Below are 24,895 nucleotides of genomic sequence, written 5' to 3'. Positions count from 1 at the left end.
TGAGGTTTAGTGGGCGCCGGCGCCCGGAAGGTCAGCGTGTGAAGGAGGTGGTTGTTACGCGGGTCTCCCCACTATTACAGAGGAGAAACGGGCGAGCACGCGATCTCGGCCTGAAGCGGCGGGGAGAAGCAGACGGGCAGTTTGCTGCGTCACCATGGAGGGCGGCGGCGGCGGAAGCGGCAACAAAACCACAGGGGGGTTGGCCGGCTTTTTCGGAGCCGGTGGAGCAGGCTACTCGCACGCGGATTTGGCCGGAGTCCCGCGTAAGTATCGGGCCTAGCTTGCGAACATTTCTGACTGGTTCTTGCGGCCACGCTACACATGCGACGTGCCCTGTTCTCCTTTTTTTTTGCTGGCGGTCACAAGCTTCAGTAGCAGTGGTGGGGTTAGTGTGTCTGCGCGGCCGCTCTTTCAACATTGAACGAGTGTTTGGAGCCATGGATTCCGAGAAGCTCTCTGTGGTTGACCTGGACCCAGGAGATGTTGCATGTTTTCTTCCTTTTATATTCAAGCTTCGTGTCTTATCGTTCCTCCCACAAATTCCTTGTGTGTTGGGCTGTGTGCTTGGCCCTAAGTGCAGAAGAGCGCCCAGTTTTGCAAGTAAATGCATTCCTCGTATCGAGCCCATACATAACTTTTTAGCACAAAGTTACATTCTAAACCACGAAGTAGCCGTCAGGGTAAAACACTCAATACTAATGTATACAGGAGAGAAAGAAATACGTCTCGAGACAACTGGAGGAACTTGGAAGAGAACTTTTATAGACATGAAGAAAGAAGCCGGTAAGAATTTTAGGAAAGGAAATATTCAAGATCTAGGGTGCCGAAGCACGAATACCCTGCCTGTGCCCTCTCCTAAGTAGTGTGAATATGTATTCCAGATCTTTGGAACTTTCTAACTGTGGTATTCAACTGGATGAATAGAACTTGGAGTTAAAGATAGTGGGAAGTTGGTGAAGGATAAGCGCTTCATAAAACTGATTTCTCTTGAGAATCTTTGTACTATTTCTTTAGGTCTCTTATGCTCAGAAACAAAAACGCTCTTTAAAGTTACTAGTGTCACCTGTGTCAGAACTGCATCTAGGACTTCCCTGGTCGCGCAGTGGTTGAGAATCCGTCTGCCAGTGCAGGGGACACGGGTTCGAGCCCTGGTCTGGGAACGGCGTGGAGCAACGAAGCCCCAGCGCCACAACTACTGAGCCTGCGCTCTAGAGCCCGTTAGCCACAACTACTGAAGCCTGCGAGCCCGTGCTCCGCAACAAGAGAAGCCACCGCGATGAGAAGCCCGCGTATCGCAACAAAGAGTAGCCCCCGCTCGCCGCAACTAGAGAAAGCCTGCACGCAGCAACGAAGACCCAGTGCGGCCAAAAATAAATAATAGATAAATAAATTTAGTTTTAAAAGAACTAAATCTAGAACATAGTTTGTATGTAATAAGTTCTGGGATATGACTGTATGTAGTTTGTATATTAGTCTCAGGACCTTTGAGTTTTGGAGCACAAAGGGCACTGCCTTAATGTGAAGAAGCATTGTTACGTTAATTAAGATTTGAAGGTAAATTAAGAGATCAAGGGGTGAACACCATTCACTGAGTACTTGAGATGGACTTTTCTGGGTGCAGGACTACAGCAGTTAAATTTTAAAAGATGAGTGCTGTTTTCACAGAGCTTACATCCTGTTGAAGTGAGCCAAGTAACATAAGTAAAAAATATTTCAGTTAGTGATAAGTGTGTAAAGGCAATAAAAGGATCTTGAGATGGTGATGGGAGCCAAAGCCATTTAAGAATGGTCCAGGGAAAGCAACTCAGGGGTGTTGACCTTTGAGCTGTGACCTGAGTACAGTACAAATGCCTGGGGGGAGGCAAGTGTTTGAGGATCAGCTGTTAGGCCATTGTATCTACAGAGTTACTCCCGAGTTGGTTTGGTGGGAGATAATGAGATTAGAGGGGCAAGGAATGGCAGCTAATGTAGTGTTGTGTAAGCCTTTTGTAAGTAGTTTGGATTTGGTTACAGGTGTAAATGGAAGCCATTAAGGCTGATTTCCTTTTCTTAAAAAAAAATCACTTTAATTGCCATTTAGAAAGTGAATTGGAGGGACTAGAGCAAGTAAGGAGTCCGGTTAGGTAGGAGATAGTTACTACAGTCTACGTGAGATTTAGTGGTTGGCCTAGGGTGGTAGCAATAAAGATGGTAAGTAACACAATTCAGGATAGATATTGGATACAGAACTAATAGAACTTTGAATTGATGGAAAGACCAGAGTCCTGGGTAATGGATAGGTTTGTGAACAATCAGCTGAGATACAGAAGGATCCAAAGATTAAATTTAAAATGTGAGAAAGTTGATTTTCCTTGATAGATTTTTCTATCTTCAAAGGTAGTAGAATTCAAGTCTGGCCCTCTGAGAGTGCCCATTTCTTCTGCCCTGACCCCTTCCTTCTGGTGATGACCTAAGAATTCTCTACCCTGTAAATCAAATCTGTCAACACTAAGATCTGAAGGAATTGCCTTAGAATATTTATACACAACACATAACCCAAACGATGTTTTTCTCATAAAATTGATTGGTCTCTGGTCAATTTTATTTTGCAATCTGCATAGTTGTCAAGCATTTTTGTAGTAAAGTAGAAAGAAATTAGCTTTATTATTGACCTGGGCTATGCTTCCTGCTACTTTGATTATTTGATCCACGTCACTGCCAGTATCTTGTTGATATGAGATCCTGAGACAACAGTGCAAGATTGAGGGCACCAGGAAGAGGCAACCCCTAAACTGCCAGACAGGAAGGATAAGACTAAGAAAGTGAGAGAAAAATTCACATTCATTGAGCCTGTGCATCAAAATTGCAAAACACACAAAACGAGCAAAATTAATGCTAAATGAAATAACTTTTTAAAATTTTATTGCAATATAATGCTTTGTTTTCTCTCTAGTAACTGGTATGAACCCTCTGTCTCCTTATTTAAATGTGGATCCACGGTATCTCGTGCAGGTAAGATTAAGACTAGTCCTTTTATGATTTTACTAATTTGGTCCTTTATCTTACTATTTAAAAAAATAACCCCAAGTACCGATGTTGACTTGATCTGTGATATGTGCATCTGGAGGCACCAAGTCTCTGGTCTTCATTCACCCTTTTTTCCCTCACAAACTCTGGGGATTTGGCTTGCATCTCTTCCTGATACTAGTTGATTAAAGGATTTTGGGGTTTGGTTGTTTTTTTCCATTTTTTAAAGTTGTGATAAAATACACTAAGAAAATATACTATCTCTAACTGTACAGTTCAGTGGTATTTAATGCATTCCTAATATTGTAGCGTCACCACCTACCAGCTCCATGCTTTTCATCTTGTAAAACTGAAACTCTATACTCACTAAGCAGTAACTCCTTTTTCCACCCTCCCCCCAGCTCTTGGCAACCCTTCTGCCTTCTGTCTTATTTTTGAATACTCTTAAGTACCTCAAATAAGTGGAATCATACAGTATTTATTTTTCTGTGACTGGTTTAGTTCATTTAGCATAGTGTTCTCAAGGCTCATCTGTATTGTAGTGTGTGTCAGAATCTCCTTCCTTTTTAAAGCTGGATAATATTCCATTGAATAATATTCCATTTTGCTTATCCATTCATCTGTCCAATGGACACTTGGATTGCTTCCATGTTTTAGCTATCAGGAATAGTGCTGCTATGAACTTTGGTTTATAAATATCTCTTCCAGACTCTCATTTCAATTCTTTTGATTATATATCCAAAAGTAGAATTGCTGGATCATATGGTAATTGTATTTTTAACTTTTTGAGGAACTGCCATACTGTTTTCCACGGCAGCTGTACTATTTTACATTCCCACCAACAGTGCACAAGGGTTCCAGTTTCTTCACATTCTCACCAACACTTGTTATTATCTGGGTTTTTTTGGTAATAGCTATTCTAATGAGTGTGAAGTGGCAACTCATTATAGTATTGATTCGCATTTCCCTAATGATCAGCCATGTTGAGCAACTTTTCATGTGCTTCTTGGCCGTTTGTGTGTTTTCTTTGGAAAAATGTCCATTCAAGTCCTTTGTCCAGTTTTGAATCAGTTCATTTGGTTTTTTGTTGTTGAATTTTAGGAGTTCTCTATAGATTCTAATTATTAACCCCTTATCAGATACATGATTTGCAATTATTTTCTCCCATTCTGTGGGTTGCCTTTTTACTCTGTTGATGTTGTCTTTTGGTGCACAAAAGTTTTAAATTTTCATGAAGGCCCATATTTGTATTTTTTCTTTTGTTGCCTTTGCCTTTGGTGTCATATCCAAGAAATCATTGCCAAATCCATTGTCACAAAGCTTTTCCCCTGTGTTTTCTTCTAAGAGTTTTATAGTTTTACGTCTTACATTTAGGTCTTTGATCCATTTTGAGTTAATTTTTGTATATGGTGTTAGGTAAAGGTCCAACTTCACTCTTTTTCATGTGTATATCCAGTTTTCACAGCACTGTTTGCTGAAAAGACTGTCTTTTCCCCTTGGAATGGTCTTGGCATTCTTGCCAGAAATCGTTTGACCATATGTACAAGGGTTTATTTCTGGGCTCTCTCTTCCATTTCATTGGTCTACATGCCAGTACCACACTGTTTTGATTATTGTAGCTTTGGTAAGTTTTGAAATTAGCAAGTGTGAGTCCTCCAGAATTGTTCTTCTTTTTCAAGATTGTTTTGGCTATTTGGGGTTTGTTGAAATTCCATATGAATTTTGAGATGGGTTCTTCTATTTATGCAAAAAATGTCAGTTCCTATTTTGATAGGAATTGTATTGAATCTATAGATTGTTTGGGGTAATACTGACATCATAACAGTATTAAGTCTCTGATCCATGAATATGGGTATGTTTTCATTTCTTTATGTCTTTTTAAGTTACTTCCAGCAAGTTTTGTAGTTTTCTTGTACAAGACTGTTACCTCCTTGGTTAAATTAATTCCTAAGTATTTTATTCTTTTTGATTCTATTGTAAGTGGAATTGTTTTCATCATTTCCTTTTCAGATTGTTCGTTGTTAGTTTGTAGACGTGCATCTGGTTTTTTGCGTTGACTTTGTATCCTGCTACTCTGCTGAATTCACTTATTAGTTGTAACAGGATTTTTTTGGTGCAGTCTTTAGGATTTTCTACATATAAGATTATCTGTGAAAAAAGAAATACTTCTTTCTAGTTTGGATGCCTTTTATTTCTTCTTGCCTAATTGTTCCAACTAGAACGTCTAATACTGTGTTGAATAGAAGTGGCAAAAAAAACGGGCATCCTTCAGTCTTTCATCTTTGGGTATTGTATTTGCTGTGGGTTTTTCATATATGGCTTTTATTATGTTGAGGTAGTTTCCTTCTGTTCCTAGTTTGTTGAGTGTTTTTATCAATCAAAGTATGTTGGATTTTGTCAAATACTATTTCTGCATCAATTGAGGTGATCATGTGGGGTTTTTTCCCTTCATTCTGTTAATATGGTCTATTACATTGATCAGTTTTCATTTGTTGGAACATCCTGCATCCCAGGAATAAATCCCACTTGGTCATGATGTATGACCCTTTTAATATGCTGTGGGATTTGGTTTCCTAGAATTTTGTTGAAGATTTTGCATCAGTGATCATAAGGGGTATTGGTCTGTAGTTTTCTTTTCTTGTAGTGTCTTTGTCTGGCTTTGGTATGATAATGCTGGCCTCATACAAAGAGTTATGAAGTGTTCCAAGTATTCCCTGCACTTCAGTTTTTTGGAAAAGTTTGAGAAGAATTGGTGTTAGTCCTTTTTTTTTTTTGGCTGCGCCGCCACACAGCTTTTGGGATCTCAGTTCCCTGACTAGGGATTGAACCGGGCCACGGCAGTGAATGCCCAGAATCCTAAGCACTAGGCCACCAGGGAACCCCCAGATTGGTGTTAGTTCTTTAAATGTTTGGTAAAATTTACCAGTGAAGCCATCAGATCCAGGGCTTTTGGGCTTTTTGGCTTTTTATTTGTTGTGAGTTTTTTTATAAGTGATTCCGTCTCCTTACTAGTATGGGTCTCTTCGGATTTTCTGTTTCTTGGTGAGTTTTGTGTTTCTAGGAATTTGTACATTTCATCAAGGGCATCCAGTTTGTTGGCATACAGTTGTTAATAACATTTTCTTATAATCCTTTTTAATTCTGTAGAATCAGTAGTGATGTCCTCACTTTCATTTCTGATTCTAGTAATTTATTTCATTTATCCCTGCTCTAATCTTTAATGTGTCCTTCCTTCTGCTAGCTTTGGGTTTAGTGTCTTCTTTTTCTAGTTCCTTAAGTTGTAAAGTTAGATTTTTGATTTGAGATCTTTTTTATTTTTTAATGTGGGCATTTATAACTATAAATGTCCCCCTTAGCACCACTTTCACTGAGTTTCACAAGTTTTGGTATGTTGTGTTTCTTTTTTGCTCATCTCTTAAGTATTTTGTAATTTCCCTTGTGATTTCTTCCTTGATCCATTGATTGTTTAAGGAGGTGTTTTTTTTACTTTCCACAAATTTGTGAATTTTTCAGTTTTACTTCTGTTATTGATTTCTAACTCATCCCATTGTGGTTGGAAAAGGTGCTTCGTATGGTGTCTTTTAAAATCTATTGAGACTTAACTTGTGGTCTACCATATGGTCTACCCTAGAAAATGACTTATGTGCACTTGAGAAAAATGTGTACATTGTTGGGTAGAGTGTTTTGCATATGTCTGTTAGATCTAGTTGACTTAATGTGTTAACTCCTCTATTTCCTTATTTTCTGTCTGGTTATAACAGTTACTATTCATTATTGAGAGTGGAATTTTGAAATCAGCAACTGTTACTGTAGAACTTTCTATTCTTCCCTTTAATTCCATCACTTTTGCCTAATATATTTTGATGGTCTGTTACTAGGTAAGTAAATGTTTATAATTGTTATATTTTCTTGCTATGTTGATACTTTTATTGATATAATGTCCTTCTTTGTCTCTTGTAACCTTTTTTGCTGTAAAGTCTATATTTTCTGATATTAGTATAGCCACCCTGCTCTTTTTTGGTTATTATTTGTGTGGAATATCTTTTTCCATACTTTCAGTTTCAATCTTTTTGTGTCTTTGGCTCTAAAGTGAATCCGATGTAGACAACATATAAATGAATCATGTTTTTTAGTCCATTGTGCTAATCTCTGTCTTTTGGCCTAGAGAGTTGAATCCATTTATATTTAAAGTGTTTACTGATAAGGAGAGATTTCTGGCATTTTGCTATTCATTTTCTATAAGCCTTTTAGCTTTTTGTCCCTCCCTTCCTGCATTAATATCTTCTTTTGTGTTTATTGGATTTTTTTGTAGGGAATTGTTTAAATTCCGTTCTCATAACCTTTTTTAAAAATGTATTCTATAGCTGTTTTCTAAAGTTATAACACTAATTTGAATTTATACCAGTTTAACTTAAGTAACATACAAAAATGCTGCTCCTTTACCAGCTGTCCCTGCCCCTCTCAATTGTTGATGTCACAAAATTATATCTTTATACATCATGTGGTCAAAAACATAATCTAATAATTCTTTTAAATGCTTTAAACTTTAAAATTATGTAGAAAACAAAGGTGGAGTCAAAAGCATAAGTTACAGTAATACTTTTATAATTGTCCATGTATTTGCCTTTATTAATATCTTTATCCCTTCATAAGGCTTTGAGTTACTGTCTAGTGTCCTTTCATTTTACTTGGTAGGAGTCCCTTGATCATATCTTGCAGGGCGGGTCTAGTGGTCATGAACTCTCTCAGCTTTTGTTTATCTGGGAATTTCTTAATATCTCCTTCACTTTTGAAGGGCAGTTTTGCTGAATATGGGGTTCTTGGTGGACAGTTTTTTCTTTTAGCACTTTAAATATATCAGCACACTGTCTAGCGGCCTCTAAAGTTTCTCTTGAGAAATCGGCTCTTAATCTTATTGAGGATCCTTGTATGTGATAAGTTGCTTCTCTCTTGCTGCTTTCAAGATTCTCTCTTTGTCTTTAGCTTTCGAAAGTTTGATTTTAACATGTCTCAGTATGGGTCTCTTTGAATGTATCTTACTTGGTGTTTATTGAGCTTCTGAATGTTCATATGCATCTCTTTTATCAAATTTGGGAAGTTTTCAGCCATTATTTCTTCAAACATTCTCTTTCTCTCCTTCTATAACTCATGGTCTGTATGTTAGGTTGCTTTGTGGTATCCCACAGATCCCTTAGGCTCTGTTCACTTCTGTTCAATCATTTTTCCTCCTTTTCCTAAGACTCAATAATTTCTATTCTGTATTCAAGTTCGGTGATTCTTTCTTCTGCCCATTCGAATCTGCCTTTGAATCCCTTTAGTGAATTTTCCAGCTATTGTTCTTTCAGCTTCAGAATTTCTTTTTGGTTTCTTTCTAGGTCTTCTATTTCTTTGTTTCCATTTTGTTCATACATTGTTTTGACTTTCTCCACATCTCCTTTAGTTCTTTGAGCATCTTTATGACACTTGTTTTAAAGCCTTTGCCTAGTACACCTATTATCAGGTCTTTTTTAGGGACATTTCTGTTGATTTATTTTTTCCCTTTGAATGGGCCATGCTTTCCTATTTCTTTGTATGCCTTGTGATTTTTTGTTATTGAAAACTGGACGTTTGACTCTAATAATGTGGTTAACTCTGGAAATCAGATTCTCCCCCCTTCCCCAAGGTTTGCTTTTATTTGGTTATTGGTTTTTATTATTATTATTATTATTATTGTTATTACAGTCTGCCTATGTGCCAAGGACCAGCCTGAAATGTAAACTTAAGCTCTTCTCAGTTCTTTTCTGAGCCTACACTTTTTCCTGGGTGTGTGTTGTCACTTTCTAATTTTTCCTTTTTATGCAATTGCTTTTGAATGTTTTAGTCTTTAATGTCTAGTTCACGAATGGGGAAGCAGCAAGGAGACCAGCTCCCAGCTCTTCTTTAAAGCCCCTGGAATAAGTGGGGGTGGAGAGGGTACAACAACAATGGCTGCCTGCTTCTTTGTACGCACTTCTGTGATCAGAAGGAGCAGTGATCAGAGCACAAATTAAAGATTTATATTTAAAAGCAACAAGTAGGGCTTCCCTGGTGGTGCAGTGGTTGAGAATCCGCCTGCCAATGCAGGGGATATGGGTTCAAGCCCTGGTCCAGGAAGATCCCGCCTGCCGCGGAGCATCTAAGCCCGTGCGCCACTGCTGCCGAGCCTGCACTCCAGTGCCTGCGAGCCACAACTACTGAAGCCCATGCGCCTAGAGCCCATGCTCCGCAACAAGCCACCGCAGTGAGAAGCCCGCGCACTGCAACGAAGAGTAGCCCCCGCTTACCATAACTAGAGAAAGCCTGTGCGCAGCAACGAAGACCCAACGCAGCCAATAAATAAATAAAATTAAAAATAAATACATAAATAAAAGCAACAAGTAATTAATTTTAAAAGCACCCCAATAAAAAATATTGGAGTGAGTAGTTACAAAGTTATGAGGTCATTAATACTAAGTTAAGTGTAAATGAAAGTGTAAAGTGGGAATCTTTTTACTGAAATCTTGAACCAAATCTGTACATTTGGGGAAATAAATACCACCTGAGTTTATTTAATTAGATCAGATTATTATTATTCGAAAGCCTATGAAAATAAGAGTGGTCTGATGAATACAAACATTTGAAATTAGGGGGTTATACATTTTAAGGTTTATATTAGCCTTGGTTTTTGGTTGGTTGGTTTTGTGGGTTTTATTTTTTCAGTTTGGAGAAGTTGCTGATTCAACATAGATAAAGTTGCAAATAGTAGAGTTTTTTTAAAGCTCAGTTTACAACATCAAGCTTCAAAGAGTAGTTGTTGGATATCTCAGGAATGCAAGATTGACTCACTAGCTGAAGAATGAGTCGGTGATGACATGCACTTGTATCAATACTTACTAATGTTAATCATGATCATCTTTTTTTTTTATTTCCTATGTGTAGTTAGTGATCCATTTCTGGATTGAAGGATAATTACTTACCTCATCATATTAAATATACCATTCCTAAAAACCTCAAACAGGAAGCACAATTTAAAACTAAGTCATTAATTGAAAAGTCAGGAAGCACCCAGAATTTACAGATCTATGTATAATAAATATATTTAGACACAGAATTTTTCAGAGTTTGCTTATCATTGCCCAACAGACCATTTCTGTGTGATGAGAGTACGTGGGCTTGTTTATTGTACAGTTTTTGGTAAGAACGTGTGCACAAGCCAGAAATCAAAAATCAGTGCAGAGGTACAGTTTTCCTAATCAGGAATGCATTTACCAAAGGTCAGTATTTGCCAAAGGGATGTTTACTTGTTAGTGTTTTTTGCTAAGGGTGTGTGCTATCCTTCAGGGGCTCATTTTAACCATTTTTGTATGGAAAGCTTGGCAAAAATGTGTTTGTTCAACATAAAAAAGTGGATTGTATTGCGAAATCAATCCTATTGTGCTCTTACAGTAGCACTTCTCAACCTAGGATTCTTGGCTGACCTTCAGGGGGTTCATACCAGATTTTGTGTATGCATTTACTAGAAGGTGGATCTGTAAGCTTTCTAAGATTATCAAAGGAATATATGCCCTGCAAACAACTAGTTAAGAATTGTTGAGGTGATTTTTGCCCTTGCGTAAGTGATCCAAACTGTTGTACTTTTATAGTTTCTGCTCATTTTTTATGATAATTGGTCTTACATATAGTAAAATGGTGCTGGATAAATAGTAGCTACAGAGTGAAAGTTCTTTTCTCCTTCCAGACTGGTATTCTGTTATCTCTCATAGCTTTCAGTTTACCTTTCTCTAGAGATGGCCTTCCTAAACTTTCAAATTTATCATGAAGGCAAATTTCCTATAATCTATCAAACTTACATTGAGATGCAAAGTTCTGGGCAAGAATCTCTCCTAAGAACTAATGAGCATAACTATATATGTTGTATATTTCATTTCATTTTGATTTACATGTTCCTTTTGTTGCAGAAAGTTTTACTTTTGTTTGACTAAGTATAGTTGAGTTTTAGTTAATTTACGGATTTACATTCTGTAAAAAACTCCTTTGAAAAATTAAACACTTTGCAAGTACTATGTCTTAAGGGGAGCTCAACTTGGTTTTCATTATTATCCCTGTAGGATACAGATGAGTTTATTTTACCAACTGGAGCTAATAAAACCCGGGGCAGATTTGAACTGGCCTTCTTTACCATTGGAGGATGTTGTATGACAGGTTGGTATTTATATATGTTTTTTTAAGTATCCTCAATCCAGGTGGCCAGAGGTGCTTAAAAGCAAAGGCAATTAAAATATCACCTTCAGGGTTTTTTTGAAAATCATTATTTACAGTTTTCTTATTATTAAATAAAAATGAAAAAGAATCAGAAGTATAGTTGTTCTTTAATATAAAGCTGATTATTTGAATGAATTGTTACTATGATTTGCCAGGGGCTGCATTTGGGGCAATGAATGGTCTACGGCTAGGACTGAAGGAAACCCAGAACATGGCCTGGTCCAAACCAAGAAATGTACAGTAAGTCTCATGTAATGATGTAGTGATGTTTGAATATTAATCTCTACTTTGTTGGCTTGATGAGCACAACCTTGAGATTACAGTTGTTTAGAGTATTGGTATACTTTTTGGTCAGTTTTTTTTTTTTCTGGTGTTTTGTTTTGTTTTTCCCTTATTCAAAATAAAAGGAATTTAGGGATTAAGTCCTGGGTCTAAGCTTTTAGAAGGAGTGATTTTTGAGTCAGTGTCCCTCAGTCAGCTGGTGCTATCCTAACCTAACTTCTCAGCTACACCTGTTCCATTTTGCAGGCCTATATAACATACTTTTCAAATTGTTGAATTACTAGTACATTATTTGGATTGTTCAGGGGTGTGCAAAACCATAGGACATCATAAGTGAAGAAATAAGAAGCACATAAGAGTAATTGCTAAATCTGCCGACATTTGACTTAAGCTTCTCATTGACTTCACTCTCCTTTTCTTAAGTGCAAAGGTGCAGAAAATTTAAATGAAATCCCTAGAACTTAGAGGTGGTTCCAAAAGGAGTAAGACAGTCTCCTCTTAGGAAACTGAAGTTTGCAAAGAAGGGAAAGTGCAATTAAGGTCAGAAAGTGTATATAACATGTATCTTCACCCTGCTTAAGGAATAAACATGACCAGTTCCTGTTGCTGTTCCCTAAATAATATATTGTTTAGTTTTGCATGTTTTTATGCTTCATATGAGTAGAATCACACAGTATGTGTTCTTCAGTGGCTCGTGGTTTTTATTTTAGGACACTTTAAGCTCCATTTTCCTTATATGTTTCTTAGCCAGCAGATGGCAGCAGTGTGTTAGAATTGGACCTTGGGAAACCTGAAGGCCTGTCAAGTTTTTCATATTCCTACTACTGCATGGATCACTGCCCTTGCTTTACAAGCTCAGATCCTGGAATATTTTTGTATTTATATTCTTAATATTCGTTCTTTACTCCAATTTTTTTTTTTACTTTTTGTATTATGGATAATTTTGAATCTATACAAAAGCAGACAAAGTAGTACAGTGAACATCTATGAACTATAACCCAAGCTCAACAACCATCAACCAGCACCAGGACCAGTTGTGTCCCACCTCCTTCTTCCCTTCCATATTATTTTGAAACAAATCCCCAGCATCATATTACTGAACACCAATTTGAAAGTGGAAGGTCTCTTAGAAAAGATAACCTTTGTTTCTTAAAACCATCATAGTTACTAATTTTTGGGGAGAGTCAAATTGGTTTGCATTTCTGAAGTCAGATTTTTAAAATCTTACATACCATTTTTTAGTATAATCATTCTGATCTTTGAAATAGAGAGACAGCATTTTAAAAATGGAAAGGTAATTGGGTTTCAGGCCAGACAAATCTATGTAGTTTCAAAGCCCAGTTTCATTGCTTACTGTTTTGGGATCTTGGGTAAGTTTCCTTACATTCTGCCTTTAATCTATTGAGAGATGGTTAAAGTGGGAAGTAAGTAAGGGCCCATTTAAGTGGACATATGTTGCCTGATCACATTCCAAAGGACTTTGGCAATTTGCAGTGCCACCAGCAATACAGTAATGAAAAACAATTAAGTGCTAAACTTAATATATTATTAAATATGTACCATGATTAGATTAATTAAATGTGTAACATAATATTTGTAATCATTACTAATTTTTTAAATAATCCTTTAAAAGTAATACAGATTTTTGTTATTACTGAGCATTAATTTAAATGAGTGCTTTAATTAAATGAGTTCTTTTCCTGTTTGTTGTTGTAATTCTATAACCTCCAGCAGTAGTCAGCTGTCAGGACAGAACCATTCCTGAGACAGTGTTACACTGCTGGGAGAGCAGTGTTCTGTCTTCTTCCTCCAGTGGCCTCCGTCACTGTTCTGGTGACGTCTGGCACTGGATGAGGGCAGCGCTGTGCTTCCTTGAGAGTGTGCTAAGCATTCACTTTGGCTGCTTAGTTCTAGTCTGGGAGCAGACACAGAGTGCACTTTGTTCATGTATTCTAGTTAGATGCCTTTTTCCTTTGAGTATTTGTCCTTAATTTTGCTTTGTATTCCACGATATTCCACACTTTGATTCTACTTAACATTCTAAGTATACATACTACCCCCCACACACATAAGAAACTTAATTATAAGCTAGTTTGTCTGTTATGTCATTTTTTTTTTAACATAGATCAGTTTCTGTAAACTTCTTTATAAAATACATTCCAGGATATCATTCAAACCTTTTATATATTTAATAGTTTTACACATTTAATAATTAGAATTTTCTTTACTTGTTGCCCAAAAATGTTGGAGTTTTTAATCTAACCTTCATTTATATTTATATAAAGTAAAAGCTATCCTAATTGAATTCTGAGGAGGTGTTAAGTTTTAAAATTAAGAAAATTTTGTGTATTGTGTTTATACATTTAAAATTGCTATTATTATGGTTTTTCTAAATACTAAAGGAATACTGGTTCTAAATACAGATTCTTTCTCTTTCTGCTCTGGTAGGATCTTGAATATGGTGACCAGGCAAGGGGCACTTTGGGCTAATACTCTAGGTTCTCTGGGTAAGTAGATATCTCACTTTTTAATAAATTATTATTACTGCAAAGAAAGAATGTACATGTATTATGAACAGTTTGATCAACTAAAATCCTGGTCCTGGGATGTTAAAAATTATGTTTAAATCCACTCTGGTGAGTAGTATAGATACTACTTAGGAGAAGACCATAAACTGTAACAAAAGAATCCCAGCTGCTAATACCATTGTGAAATACATTCATTTCTAAATGCTTTAAGCACTGCATACTCTCCTGTCTCAGCAAGACACCAAATAAAATCATGTTTTAACTAAATGAAATTAAAATAATTTAGGTTCAAGGCAAATGGTTTTGTTTGTTAGGAGAGGTTCAAGTTCCTGTAGTAAGATATGATAGATTAATCCAGCCGTCCTGATATGTTTTCCTAATAGACCATTCGTCATTCTGTTTACCTAATTAGATTTCCCAGACTTAATTGCCAGAATTGTAATAGGGCCTTTGTAGACATTGAAAACATTTGCAGTTCTAAGGAAGGGATAATTTAGTAGTACTTAGGATCAAATGCTTTCATGCTGTAATGTTTATGAATGATTGACTCTTTTGATTACTCATGACTTATAATAAGCCTACTTATGGCACTTATGCCCTAATCCAAAGTTTACTTTATTTGAAAGTCTGAAAATCTTTTACTTGTGGCAGATTAAGTAAGAGAAAATGTAGGCATCTTGTTGAAAAAATAGGAAAAGCCTCTGTGTAACAGAGTGAGATCCTAGCCTTGTCATGGGCTTTGGAAGCAGTACGTTTTCACACTGTAAAGTCAGATTTGCATTTGGGATCCTAGTAAATGGCTGCTTCCATATGCTGCCCATGACCCCAGTGCCCTTCCACCAAGCACAGTCACCCTCCTTTGTACCTGTGTGCCCAGAGTAATCAGTCGTGCTGGTCTCCCCAGGACTTTCTCAGTTGTAGCACTTCAAGTTTATGTTCCAGGAAACTCTCAATTCTGGGCAGACTGGGGTGGCCAGTCACCCTGTATGTTTCCCTTGTAATGTGACCGGTCACAATGTTCTGCTCAGGTTTAGTTTCAGTTAAATAAATTGAAACGGGAAGAAGAGCCCTTATAGAAGTATAAAAACATCACAGCAGAGGAGTTGTAAGGCTGAGTTTGGTATAATTTTGAGGGGTCAAATGTGGCTATAATTTTGAGAAAGGGTAAGGAGAAGGGTTAATGCATTCATGGCTAATCAGTCTTTACAGGCATAAGAGAATGGTAGTTTGGGGGAAGATCTTTTTAAAACTAAATAGTGCTAGTGTTAGGGTTTTTACATGTGCAGGAACCAGATCTCACATTTCTGGAAGTCATATTTTTCTTAGGATAGAAATACATGTGTTTTGTTTTTGTTTCTAAACCCAAAGTACAGCTGTTATGAATAAAATGGAAGTGAAAATTAAAGATATTCTTCCTGGGACTCCCCAGTAGTACTTTACATAAATAGCTAATAAATTTCTTCTGAATCTCTCCAAACATTTTCTTTGCATATCCAGAGTCATACACACATGTGCCTGCTTTACATATTAGTGAATAGAGCTCCTCCTGCGTTTTAAGTGAGTACATAGTATTCCATTATGTAGAAAGTCTTTTTCTGGATCAGTCCCCTCTTGAAGGTCATTTTATTTGTTGCTAGGCCTTTTTTATTACAAACAGTGTTCCCAGTGATCATTGTTTATATGTCTGTGAATACTTATAATGTCTGTAGAATACATTTATCTAAATATAATTGCCACACTGACTTTCAGTTTACTTTTTTATTACTGATCAGTTCCATTTCCCCTATAGCTTTGCTCTATAGTGCATTTGGTGTCATCATTGAAAAAACACGAGGTGCAGAAGATGACCTCAACACAGTAGCAGCTGGAACCATGACGGGCATGTTGTATAAATGTACAGGTAGGTACTATTAAATGGTGAAGCTGTCTCTTAATACAGTTGAAGTATGCTTTTTATCCATACTGTAGTTTAAAAGGAAACATTATACTTTTTTTTTTTTGTAGTATAATGTTCTCTGCCATCTCGTGGTTTGGGATTTTGGTTTTTATTTTTTGTAAAATACACATACATAAAATTGACCATCCGAACCGTTTAAGTGTACAGTTCAGTAATGTTAACTGTGTTTACATTGTTGTGCAGCTAATCTCCAGAACTTCTCTTCATCTTGCAAAACTGAAACCCTATACCCATTAAACAACAACTCTGCATTTCCCCCTTCTACAACCTCTGGCAACCACCATTCTACTTTCTCTCTCTCTGAATTTGACTGCTTTAGGTACCTCACGTTAAGTGGTATCATGTAGTAGTTTTCTTTTTGTGACTGGCTTATTTCATTTAGCATAATGTCCTCAAGGTTCATCCATGTTGTAGCATGTGTTAGAATTTCCTTCCTTTTTAAGGCTGAATAATACTCCATTGTACGTATGTCCCACATTTTGTTTATTCATTCATGTGTCAATGGACACTTGTGTTTCTTCCACTTTGGCTACTGTGCATAATGCTGTTATGAACGTGGGTGGACTAAATACCATTCAGTTTTGGAAAAAAAAAAAATCAAAACCCTGAGAGTTGAGTCAAAATTAACTGGATGAAGATCAAATATCAAATTCTCCTCTAAGATGGAAAAGAAATTAATATTCACTGAGTTATGATTACACGCTCAGCAATAATCAGTTAATATAACTTGTTTCATTTAAAACTTTGTGAAGTGATAATCATCACACCCCAATTTTATAGATGAGCACGGTATTAAGATGATCTTTCTTAAAAGATCATATAATTAGTGACAGCCCCAGATTTTTCTCACATTTCTGTTTTAAATTGCCTAAACTACATATGTTCTATACTCAAGCCTCTGAAAAGTACTTTTATTTGTTTGATTGCTTTATTATGCTTTTAGACACTTGATTAACTGAGTAATTTCGTCTTCATGTAATTCCTCTATCACAAATATCAAGTAGCATTTTGGCCTCATTTTTACTGGAAAGAAATGAGAGAAGTCTCAACAGAATTATAAAATCCAAAATTTCCTGATACAACTGAGAGTAAGAGGCTTTTTAAATTTTGAAAATGGATCACATTGGGAATTTTCTTCTTAAGAGCTCACAATACTTTCCGCAACACGTGCGTGTGCTTACGCACATCAGCAGAGCTCCCAGGTAGAGTAAGACAGTAAATACCTTTTATGTCCATGAAAGTGTTACCTTGGCATAGAAGAACCTTGTTAAAAACCTAAAAATACTTCCACATTGAAAATCTTTGGGATCAGACAAAGGAATTGAAAACCCTAATTGGCACCACAAGGGTGGCACTCAGCCATCAAGAGTTTAGTTGGCCCAAACTATGTTTATTAAAAATCAAATTAAAACTTAAAAAACAGGAGATTTCACACAAAAGTCTGGAAATTTTAGCTTCTTTTGAACAAATGGAAGACACTAAGCTCACGTTATGTGTGGTGGCAGATGGCTGGAGCTGAGGTTGGGGAGCAGCTACCCCAGTGGATGGGCACTGAAGCTGCAGCTCAGTTCCCACCAATCCCCGTTTTCTTGCTCAAGGTAAGCCATTACGGCATTTCGTGTGTTGAGGGCAGCCCTGAGTATGAAAATGTACTGAATTACCATCTCATTTAAGACATATTACACATATTTTAAAGATAAAAAGGGAAAGGCTGAATACTTGGTATTATCCAGAAAAGGAGAGCCTAGCTTTCTGTGTCCAGAACTTCCTTGTAGGGATAGCATTTATAACACCACCTGGGACACCTCCAACATCAATTATGGAAGAGTAGGCTCTTGGCTCAGAAGAGAAAGGGGAAAAAAGAATATTCATTAATTCTATGTCAGGTGACAAGTAGATTTCAGTTTCCACTGCAATTGGGGAACATAGAAGAGGTAAATAATCTGCTGACCCAGAATTGCAACATTGGTTCCTAGTTCCTGGCTGAACAGTTTAACTCAACGCATCAAAATTACTCTAACAAAGGCAAATCAGTGTCTTACTGATTTCTGGTTTACACTCTACTTAAGACAGAGCACAGAATTATGAGTTTTGTGTGGCAGGAATATTTGTAAAACTTCTAGATTCAAGGATTTGGAAAAGAGTTTAGGCACTCTTTAGTCTAGAATCAGCATAAACCATTAAGGAAAGAAGTTTACATTTAGAGAATGGTTAATTCCTGTTGACCTAAAATCTTTGCAATCCCCAATTTACTCTTCTAAAATAGGAATTTTTTTCTTTTTTTTTAAAGGAAGGAGTTTAGAATGAAAGCAATATGATTCAATTTAGGTATGGAAGCTACTTTTGTAGAAAGAAAAACCATGAGGGAAAATACATGAGAAGGTGGGTAGTTGTCAGACCAAAAAGAGGCTAAAGGAATAATTCTGATGGTGTGCTTTTACTTCAGATCTAATGCTTTATTTAATGAACTCTGTAAATATTTTTCGGAAGGTGTGAAATATCATTATTAGGTTTCCTATGCCGTGTGAAAATCTAATGACCAGTATTTTACCAGAATGAGAACAGCTGTAGTTTTGCTATCGTGCGTAAGTTTAAGAATGTTGAAGAGACCTGATCACTTACCTTCAGGAAACAAGGCCTCAGAAACCAAAAAATATGGGTGCCCCTTTCCCCCTCGCAGAAAATTCCTTACCTGTTAATCCTGTGCCTTCCATGAGAAAGTCACCTTATAAAAGCAAGCTAAGTAAAAGTAAGAAGATAAACAAATACAGTTTTTCAAATTAAGCAATTATCAGGGTTATTGTTAAAAGGTTCTACTTCTCAGTGAATGCCAGGCCTTCAAAATTAAACTTCATATGCCACAAACAGCCTCTTGATGACTTCTTTATTTCTATTACTGGCATCAACATTCTTCCAAAGAGCTAACTGCCATAATATATAAAACATTTCAACAGATCACTTAAACCAACAACCCAGTAAAAAGTGGAGTAAGGATATGACAAAGCCCTTCAGGAGGAAAGACAAACGACCACTAAACAATTGAAGTTTGCTCACAAGCAACCAGGGAAAAGCAAAATAAAACATTAAGGTAATATTTTTCACAACCTGGCTTTTAAAAAGTGATGGTAGATGATGCTTATTGGCAAAGGTAAGCAAGTACTTTGAAGAGCAATTTGGCATTAGTTATTAATATTTTAAATATGTAGATCCTTTGCTCAAGTCATCTAATTTTCAGCAATTTATCCCACAGCACACGAAGGCATACATGCAAAACTGTATGTACCAAGGTGTTTTAAGACACCCTTCAAGGAAAAGGTGATATCTGACCAAGGATAGACAGATGAGGGAGCGTGAGGTGGATGTCTGGAGGAAGCAATTTAGGTAACAGCAAGAACAAAGGCCCTGAAGTGGGAGTTAAAAGGCAATGGGAGAGTAGTAGAATCTGGAGTGATAAAAGTGGGAGGGACCAAATCATATAGATGATAGAACTTCATAGGCCAGTATAAAGACTTGGTTTACCTGGACTTTAATTCTTACCATCTAAGTACTAGAGCATTTCCATTTACTTACAAGTCTTAAATTGTTTATTGTAACTTCCAGAGAGTTAAACTTTCACCCTTCTCCTGAGTACAGAGTTTACACCAGGAGATGTTAAGTCAGGGTTTCTAAATCCTCTAAAACTTCCATAAGGTTCTCAAAGGGGTCTGGGACACTCCCTACCACCTGCAGAAAAACAGCCACCGAAAGACTAGTCCTAAAAGGACACTGTAATGTGGGGGCTCAAAAACAGCTGGGATAGTTTAGTGAGTTTGGTCCTGCATGGAAGCGCTGGCATTGCAAGGAAGGACTGGATGGGGCAGTGGTACGGGAAGCCCAGGAAAGCCCAGAAGTGCGGTTCAAAGTCCCACCTACTGCTTCCACTCTGTTACAAAACCAAGAAAGAAAAAACAAGAAGCAGTAAGCAGGCCTAATCACCTTTGATTTCTGCCTTTCTTTGTCTGTCCCCTCATTCCATCAGTTGTGAAGTTTACCACACCCATCACCTGAGTTGAGGCCCTTATCACAAGCCCTGAACTTCTCTAACAGTATTTTCCGTTGACCATTTTGACATTAGACTTCTACCTCCAGTCTCTTACCTACTTAACTATTTCTAGCTTAATCTTCCTCAAGGATGGTTCTAATTCTAATACTCCCTACCCAGGAGCCTGTGATGATGACACACTTCCTTTCTATCTTAATTCAAACTTCTCACCCTAGCCTTCCATGTTCTAATCTTAACCTATCTTTCCAGCCTTTTCTCCCACAGCTTTCTCATGCATGTCCTATGATCAAACAGATAAATTTGAAATCCAGTCCATCCTTAAGGCCCAGCTCAATTGTTAGTACCCCTTTCAAGAAATTTCCCTGATAATCTCCTTTCTCTATGCTGGAGGCAATTTGGTATGCTGAAAAAAACAGTGGGCTTTGGAGTCAGACTGAGTTTGACTAGCACTGGATCCCTAAATGTGTAAATAGGAGAGTAACTTGTTTGAATTTGAGTTTCTTTGTCTATAAAACAAGGGTGACTCTATTCCCTTCAGAGAGTTATAAATGAGATAACATATAAACCTTTCTGCCATAAGCACATTTTGTACAGTTCTTACGAGACTTGACACAGTTTTCCTAGTAGGAAATCAATAGACAATATCTAGGATTGAAATATCAAGAAATAGCAAGATAAAGATGTTCTTTAGAAACATGCAGGTAAAAAGCAAAGAATTAAAGTAGTTGCTTTTGGGAACTGGGAATTAGGGTAAGAATGATGAGTACCCCAGACTGTTGTGCATCACTAAAATCTTTTGGTACTATCTTGACTTCTAAAATTATCTATATGGACTACTTTGATAAAAATAAAAATTAAAGTGAGCAAAGATGTATCAACGTAATAAAAATTAAATTAGGCATTAGATTGGGAAGGGGAGGAGGGAATTGTTGTTTAATGGGTACAGAGTTTCGGTTTTGTAAGATGAAAAAAGTTCTCTGGAGATGGATGATGGTAGCCCAACGCCAATGTACTTAATGCTACTGAGCTGTACACTTAATAATGGTAAATTTTATGTTATGTGTATTTTATCACAGTTTTAAAGAATAGTTTTAACAAAAAAATTTAAGTAGTACAAACATTTGTTGAATGGAATTTGTAGCCATCTCTGTGTATGTAAGGCTGTTCCTCTAAAGCAAGGGCCACAGACTCCTGCTGGCCAGATACCTGTCTCTTCACTGAATGTATTTTACATTTTAAAATAGTTAACATTTTTAATGGTTATATAAGTACCTACATAGCCTTTGCACTCTCAAAGCCTAAAATATTTACTTTCTGGCCGTTTCAAGAAAAATGTGCTGACCCTTGTGCTAAAATAATGATTAGTTCAGTGTGTTAGTTCTGCCAGTGATCAGCTCTATACCCCATAAACCAGGCGTTTAAATATTCTGGGCCTCATTTTCCCAGGTTTAGAAGAGGTGATATTTGCCCTTTCTGGAAGAGTTGTATAAGTATCCAAAAGATGGAAGATAAAACTGTGACACACAAGTCTCATGTTTGTTCTGCTTTATAGAGATTAACCATTGGCCTCATTTGGTTACTCTGTGTTCAAAGCAAGTTTATTTGCTAATCCACTTCCTGTGTTTAGTTGGGCAAAAGTTGTTTTATTACAGAAAGCCTAAAGCCAAGGCTGTCAAACTTTTAACAGATCAACCAGCTGGAAAACCCTGAAATTAATGGAAAGAATTAAAACTAAAACATGTAATAAAAGGCTACCCTTGAGTCGGGGTTACTGTGATTATTAGTAAATCAAGCACTTACGCATGTTTGGTGTCTTCTTGCTAGAAACAACTTTTTTCTAGCCTTCAGAGAGGTAACAATTGATTTGAACTAAGTTTGTTTCATTTTGGTCAGAAAGTAGAAGGCTTTCTAGGGGATAAATTTTTCTTAAGGGATACAGTGTGCCACTGATGTCCCCAAAATCTTAAATCCTTATAGTTCCCAATTTCATTATTACCCCTAGTACCTATATCCAGGGAGGCTTGCTATCTGATAGATGAGTAGTGTGAAGATCCTTCTAAAATGGCCAAGTAGAAACCATGTTCCTAGGACACTCAAAGCAAAAGGCCAACTGAAAGTAACAGTTTGCAGCCAATTCCAAACCAGTGGGCAGACCTCAGTGTCCTGTGGACCTGTAATCGACTAAAGGTCCAGGGGAGTTAGTCTGAAGTTGAATGTATGGTCCCAGGAAATGGTGTCTGCGAAATTATTGTGCTTTCAATTACCTCCCCTATATCATTTTTCTAATTTTTCAACCACACTGAATACAGTTGCAAATTCAACTGTCATGCCTAGTCTGTGTGGCAAGATATAAAGAGATGATGTAGACTTCTAGGAGATATCTCCCATTTACTTTGATTAATTTTTTTATGTTTCTGATCCTCCTTCCCACATATTTGACAGCTGTTTACAGATGACGCCTGCAGTTTCTGTTTGGGTCTGTTTAAGAGAGATAATTAGGGCACTTCATAGTTGAAGCTTAAGCAGGTCAGCTATCTTAAGTCTTCAGGCTAGAGAGCCTCCTAGAAGTGGCCCTTTAATTTATCATCTGAAGCCATCTGGCAAGACATTCATTGCAGAAAGGGTTGGTCTGAAGCATTCTAACTCAGCAGTGTCATGAATTTCATGGAATTTACTGGCTCGTAGCTAAAGGGCCTATAATAAGGTATAACGACTGGACCTTTGCCTTCCTAACGTGTGACTTGGAACAAATACTCCATAGGTACAATATAGGCTACACCTGAAGTCTGTGATCCCTACTTATTTGTGAAACTGTAAGAGAACATCAAATATTTCTTAAAAGCTTCTTTGGGTACCCCCATTCCTCTTATTAGACTTGGGGACTATTTTCAGATAACTGACTGAAACATTTGTTTCTGCATTTCAAATGAAATATCTATCCTAATCTTTTTCCACATGAAAAATTGTTCTTTTGTTGTTAAGCAGAAACAGTTCAAAGTCTAATCCTTGAATGTTTTTCAACTAGTATGATGTTAAGTGCCTCATTGCTCATTAGTTGAGATTTTCTGACACATCAGGGTAGGGATAGGCAACAGGGGAGTTGGTGCTTCGTCAGCATCTAACTCAAAGCTTGATTATAGCCATCTTATCACCCACCATTCTGTCTTGAGTCTTCAAAGTTAATATTTAGAGGACCTGTGCAGAGTCCAAAGGCTGTTAATACTGTTTTCAAAGAGGGTGTCACTGTGTTTACATACAGCCTTAAATCAGTTGACAGTGCCGGTTAAGTTCTTCTTCATTTATTTGGTTGAGCCGGGTCTTCGTTGCAGCAGGCAGGCTCCTTAGTTACAGCCGGCGGGCTGCTCCGTAGTTACGGCTCACTGGCTTCTTAGTTGCAGTATGCATGTGGGATCTAGTTCCTTGACCAGGGATCGAACCTGGGCCCCCTGCATTGGGAGCTTGGAGTCTTAACCACTGTGCCACCAGGGAAGTCCCAAGTTCTAAATTATATGACTAGCAGGGAATTACTGATCTGGCTGTGACTTCAATGATAAGCATAAGCTCTTGTCCAGAAGTGTTCTAGGATCAAGTCAGATTGAGAAAAGTCAAGAAATTATGCTGATGATCTTAGATACAAATTGTGAAATTAAAAGTGAAAAAAACGTTGTGAATATGAAAATATAGTTTATGTATTAAACAAGTGATTTAGGGAATCTCTCTCTCCTGAACTTCAGTCTTAGTTTCTTTTATTACTTTTACAGCTTATTCTCCTGTTTGGGATGGAATCTGCATAAACATGAACAGTGTGTCTCAGCTTTAGGAAACTCTTAGTTAACCCTGTGATGCTAGGACAGTATGCAATACAAGGCTGTTATTTTCTTGTTTTTCCTCTGCAGGTGGTCTTCGAGGGGTGGCACGAGGCGGCCTGGCAGGACTAACCCTTACGAGCCTCTACGCGATATATAATAACTGGGAGCACATGAGAGGCTCCTTGCTCCAACAGTCTCTCTGAAGATTACTAGCTGGTGAACGGAGGACACTTTAGTAGTCATCCAGATCAATTTATAAGTCAGTCTGGAGTCATTTACTCTTTTACCTGCAACTAGTTTGAAAAAGGAGATTGCAGTTTGCTGTGATGAAGATCATGGATGGTTGACCAGGACTGGCACTCCTTCCAGCCATTAATGAGTTGAAGCCAAAATCCTTTGGTGGCTGAGTAATGTGGTTCTCTTCTCCTTTAAAGAAGATCTTGCACCTGTTTTTTCTCCTACCCCCCGAACTGGAAAACCACTTACTCCCAGAATTCAGGTCATGCTTGTCAGTGCTGTATCACCACATTTGTTCATTTAATAATCCAAGACTGTAATACTGTCCTGTATTCCCAATAAAGGGTAAAAACGGAACCAAAGTCATAACTCCAACATAAAACATAGTGGGTGTCTCCAAAATTACTCTTGGCATTTGTTTCTGCCCCACTAGGCTAAAACATGTTTTCATGTTTGTGTTGAAATGAAGGGCTACTGGCAGCATTAGCAACTAGGTTAAAATTTTTCTCCAATAGAGTTGACACTACACAACCTCAAGATATTTCAGATTAACCATTATACCATTAGTGTACTGTGCTAGAACAATCTGTGCAACAATCGTGATTCTGTACGCGTTAACTCATCTTACTGGGGATAATTCGAAAAAGATGACGTAGACACGAGCTGTAAGTTTTTAGGAAGCCTTGGGAAAGCAAGCTAAAGAAAATAAGGACGAGTTATTTAATTTGAGTTTGTCTTCTCATCTTTGAAATGAAGTTAAATAAGATTGCACTGC

At 37.3% G+C, this 24,895-nt stretch overlaps 1 protein-coding gene and 1 non-coding gene across 2 annotated transcripts; both read left to right on the top strand.

Annotated features, from left to right (window-relative positions):
- The first annotated feature begins 5 nt into the window (after nt 1–5).
- On the top strand, nt 6–24,502 carry LOC133083100 (mitochondrial import inner membrane translocase subunit Tim23). The gene is made up of 7 exons (XM_061179706.1): nt 6–263; nt 2,933–2,991; nt 11,112–11,205; nt 11,421–11,505; nt 13,996–14,054; nt 15,865–15,975; nt 23,971–24,502. Exons 1-7 carry the CDS (start codon nt 155–157, stop codon nt 24,084–24,086), a joined length of 633 nt encoding a protein of 210 aa, XP_061035689.1. The 5' UTR covers nt 6–154; the 3' UTR covers nt 24,087–24,502.
- LOC133079150 (small nucleolar RNA SNORA74) lies at nt 13,274–13,477 on the top strand. The gene has a single exon (XR_009698065.1). It is a non-coding gene; the product is annotated as a small nucleolar RNA SNORA74 (small nucleolar RNA).
- Nucleotides 24,503–24,895: the final 393 nt, after the last annotated feature.

This window comes from Eubalaena glacialis, chromosome 1, assembly GCF_028564815.1.
Source record: "Eubalaena glacialis isolate mEubGla1 chromosome 1, mEubGla1.1.hap2.+ XY, whole genome shotgun sequence".
NCBI classification, from domain to species: domain Eukaryota; kingdom Metazoa; phylum Chordata; class Mammalia; order Artiodactyla; family Balaenidae; genus Eubalaena; species Eubalaena glacialis.
This window is presented reverse-complemented; position numbering and strand designations above follow the sequence as displayed.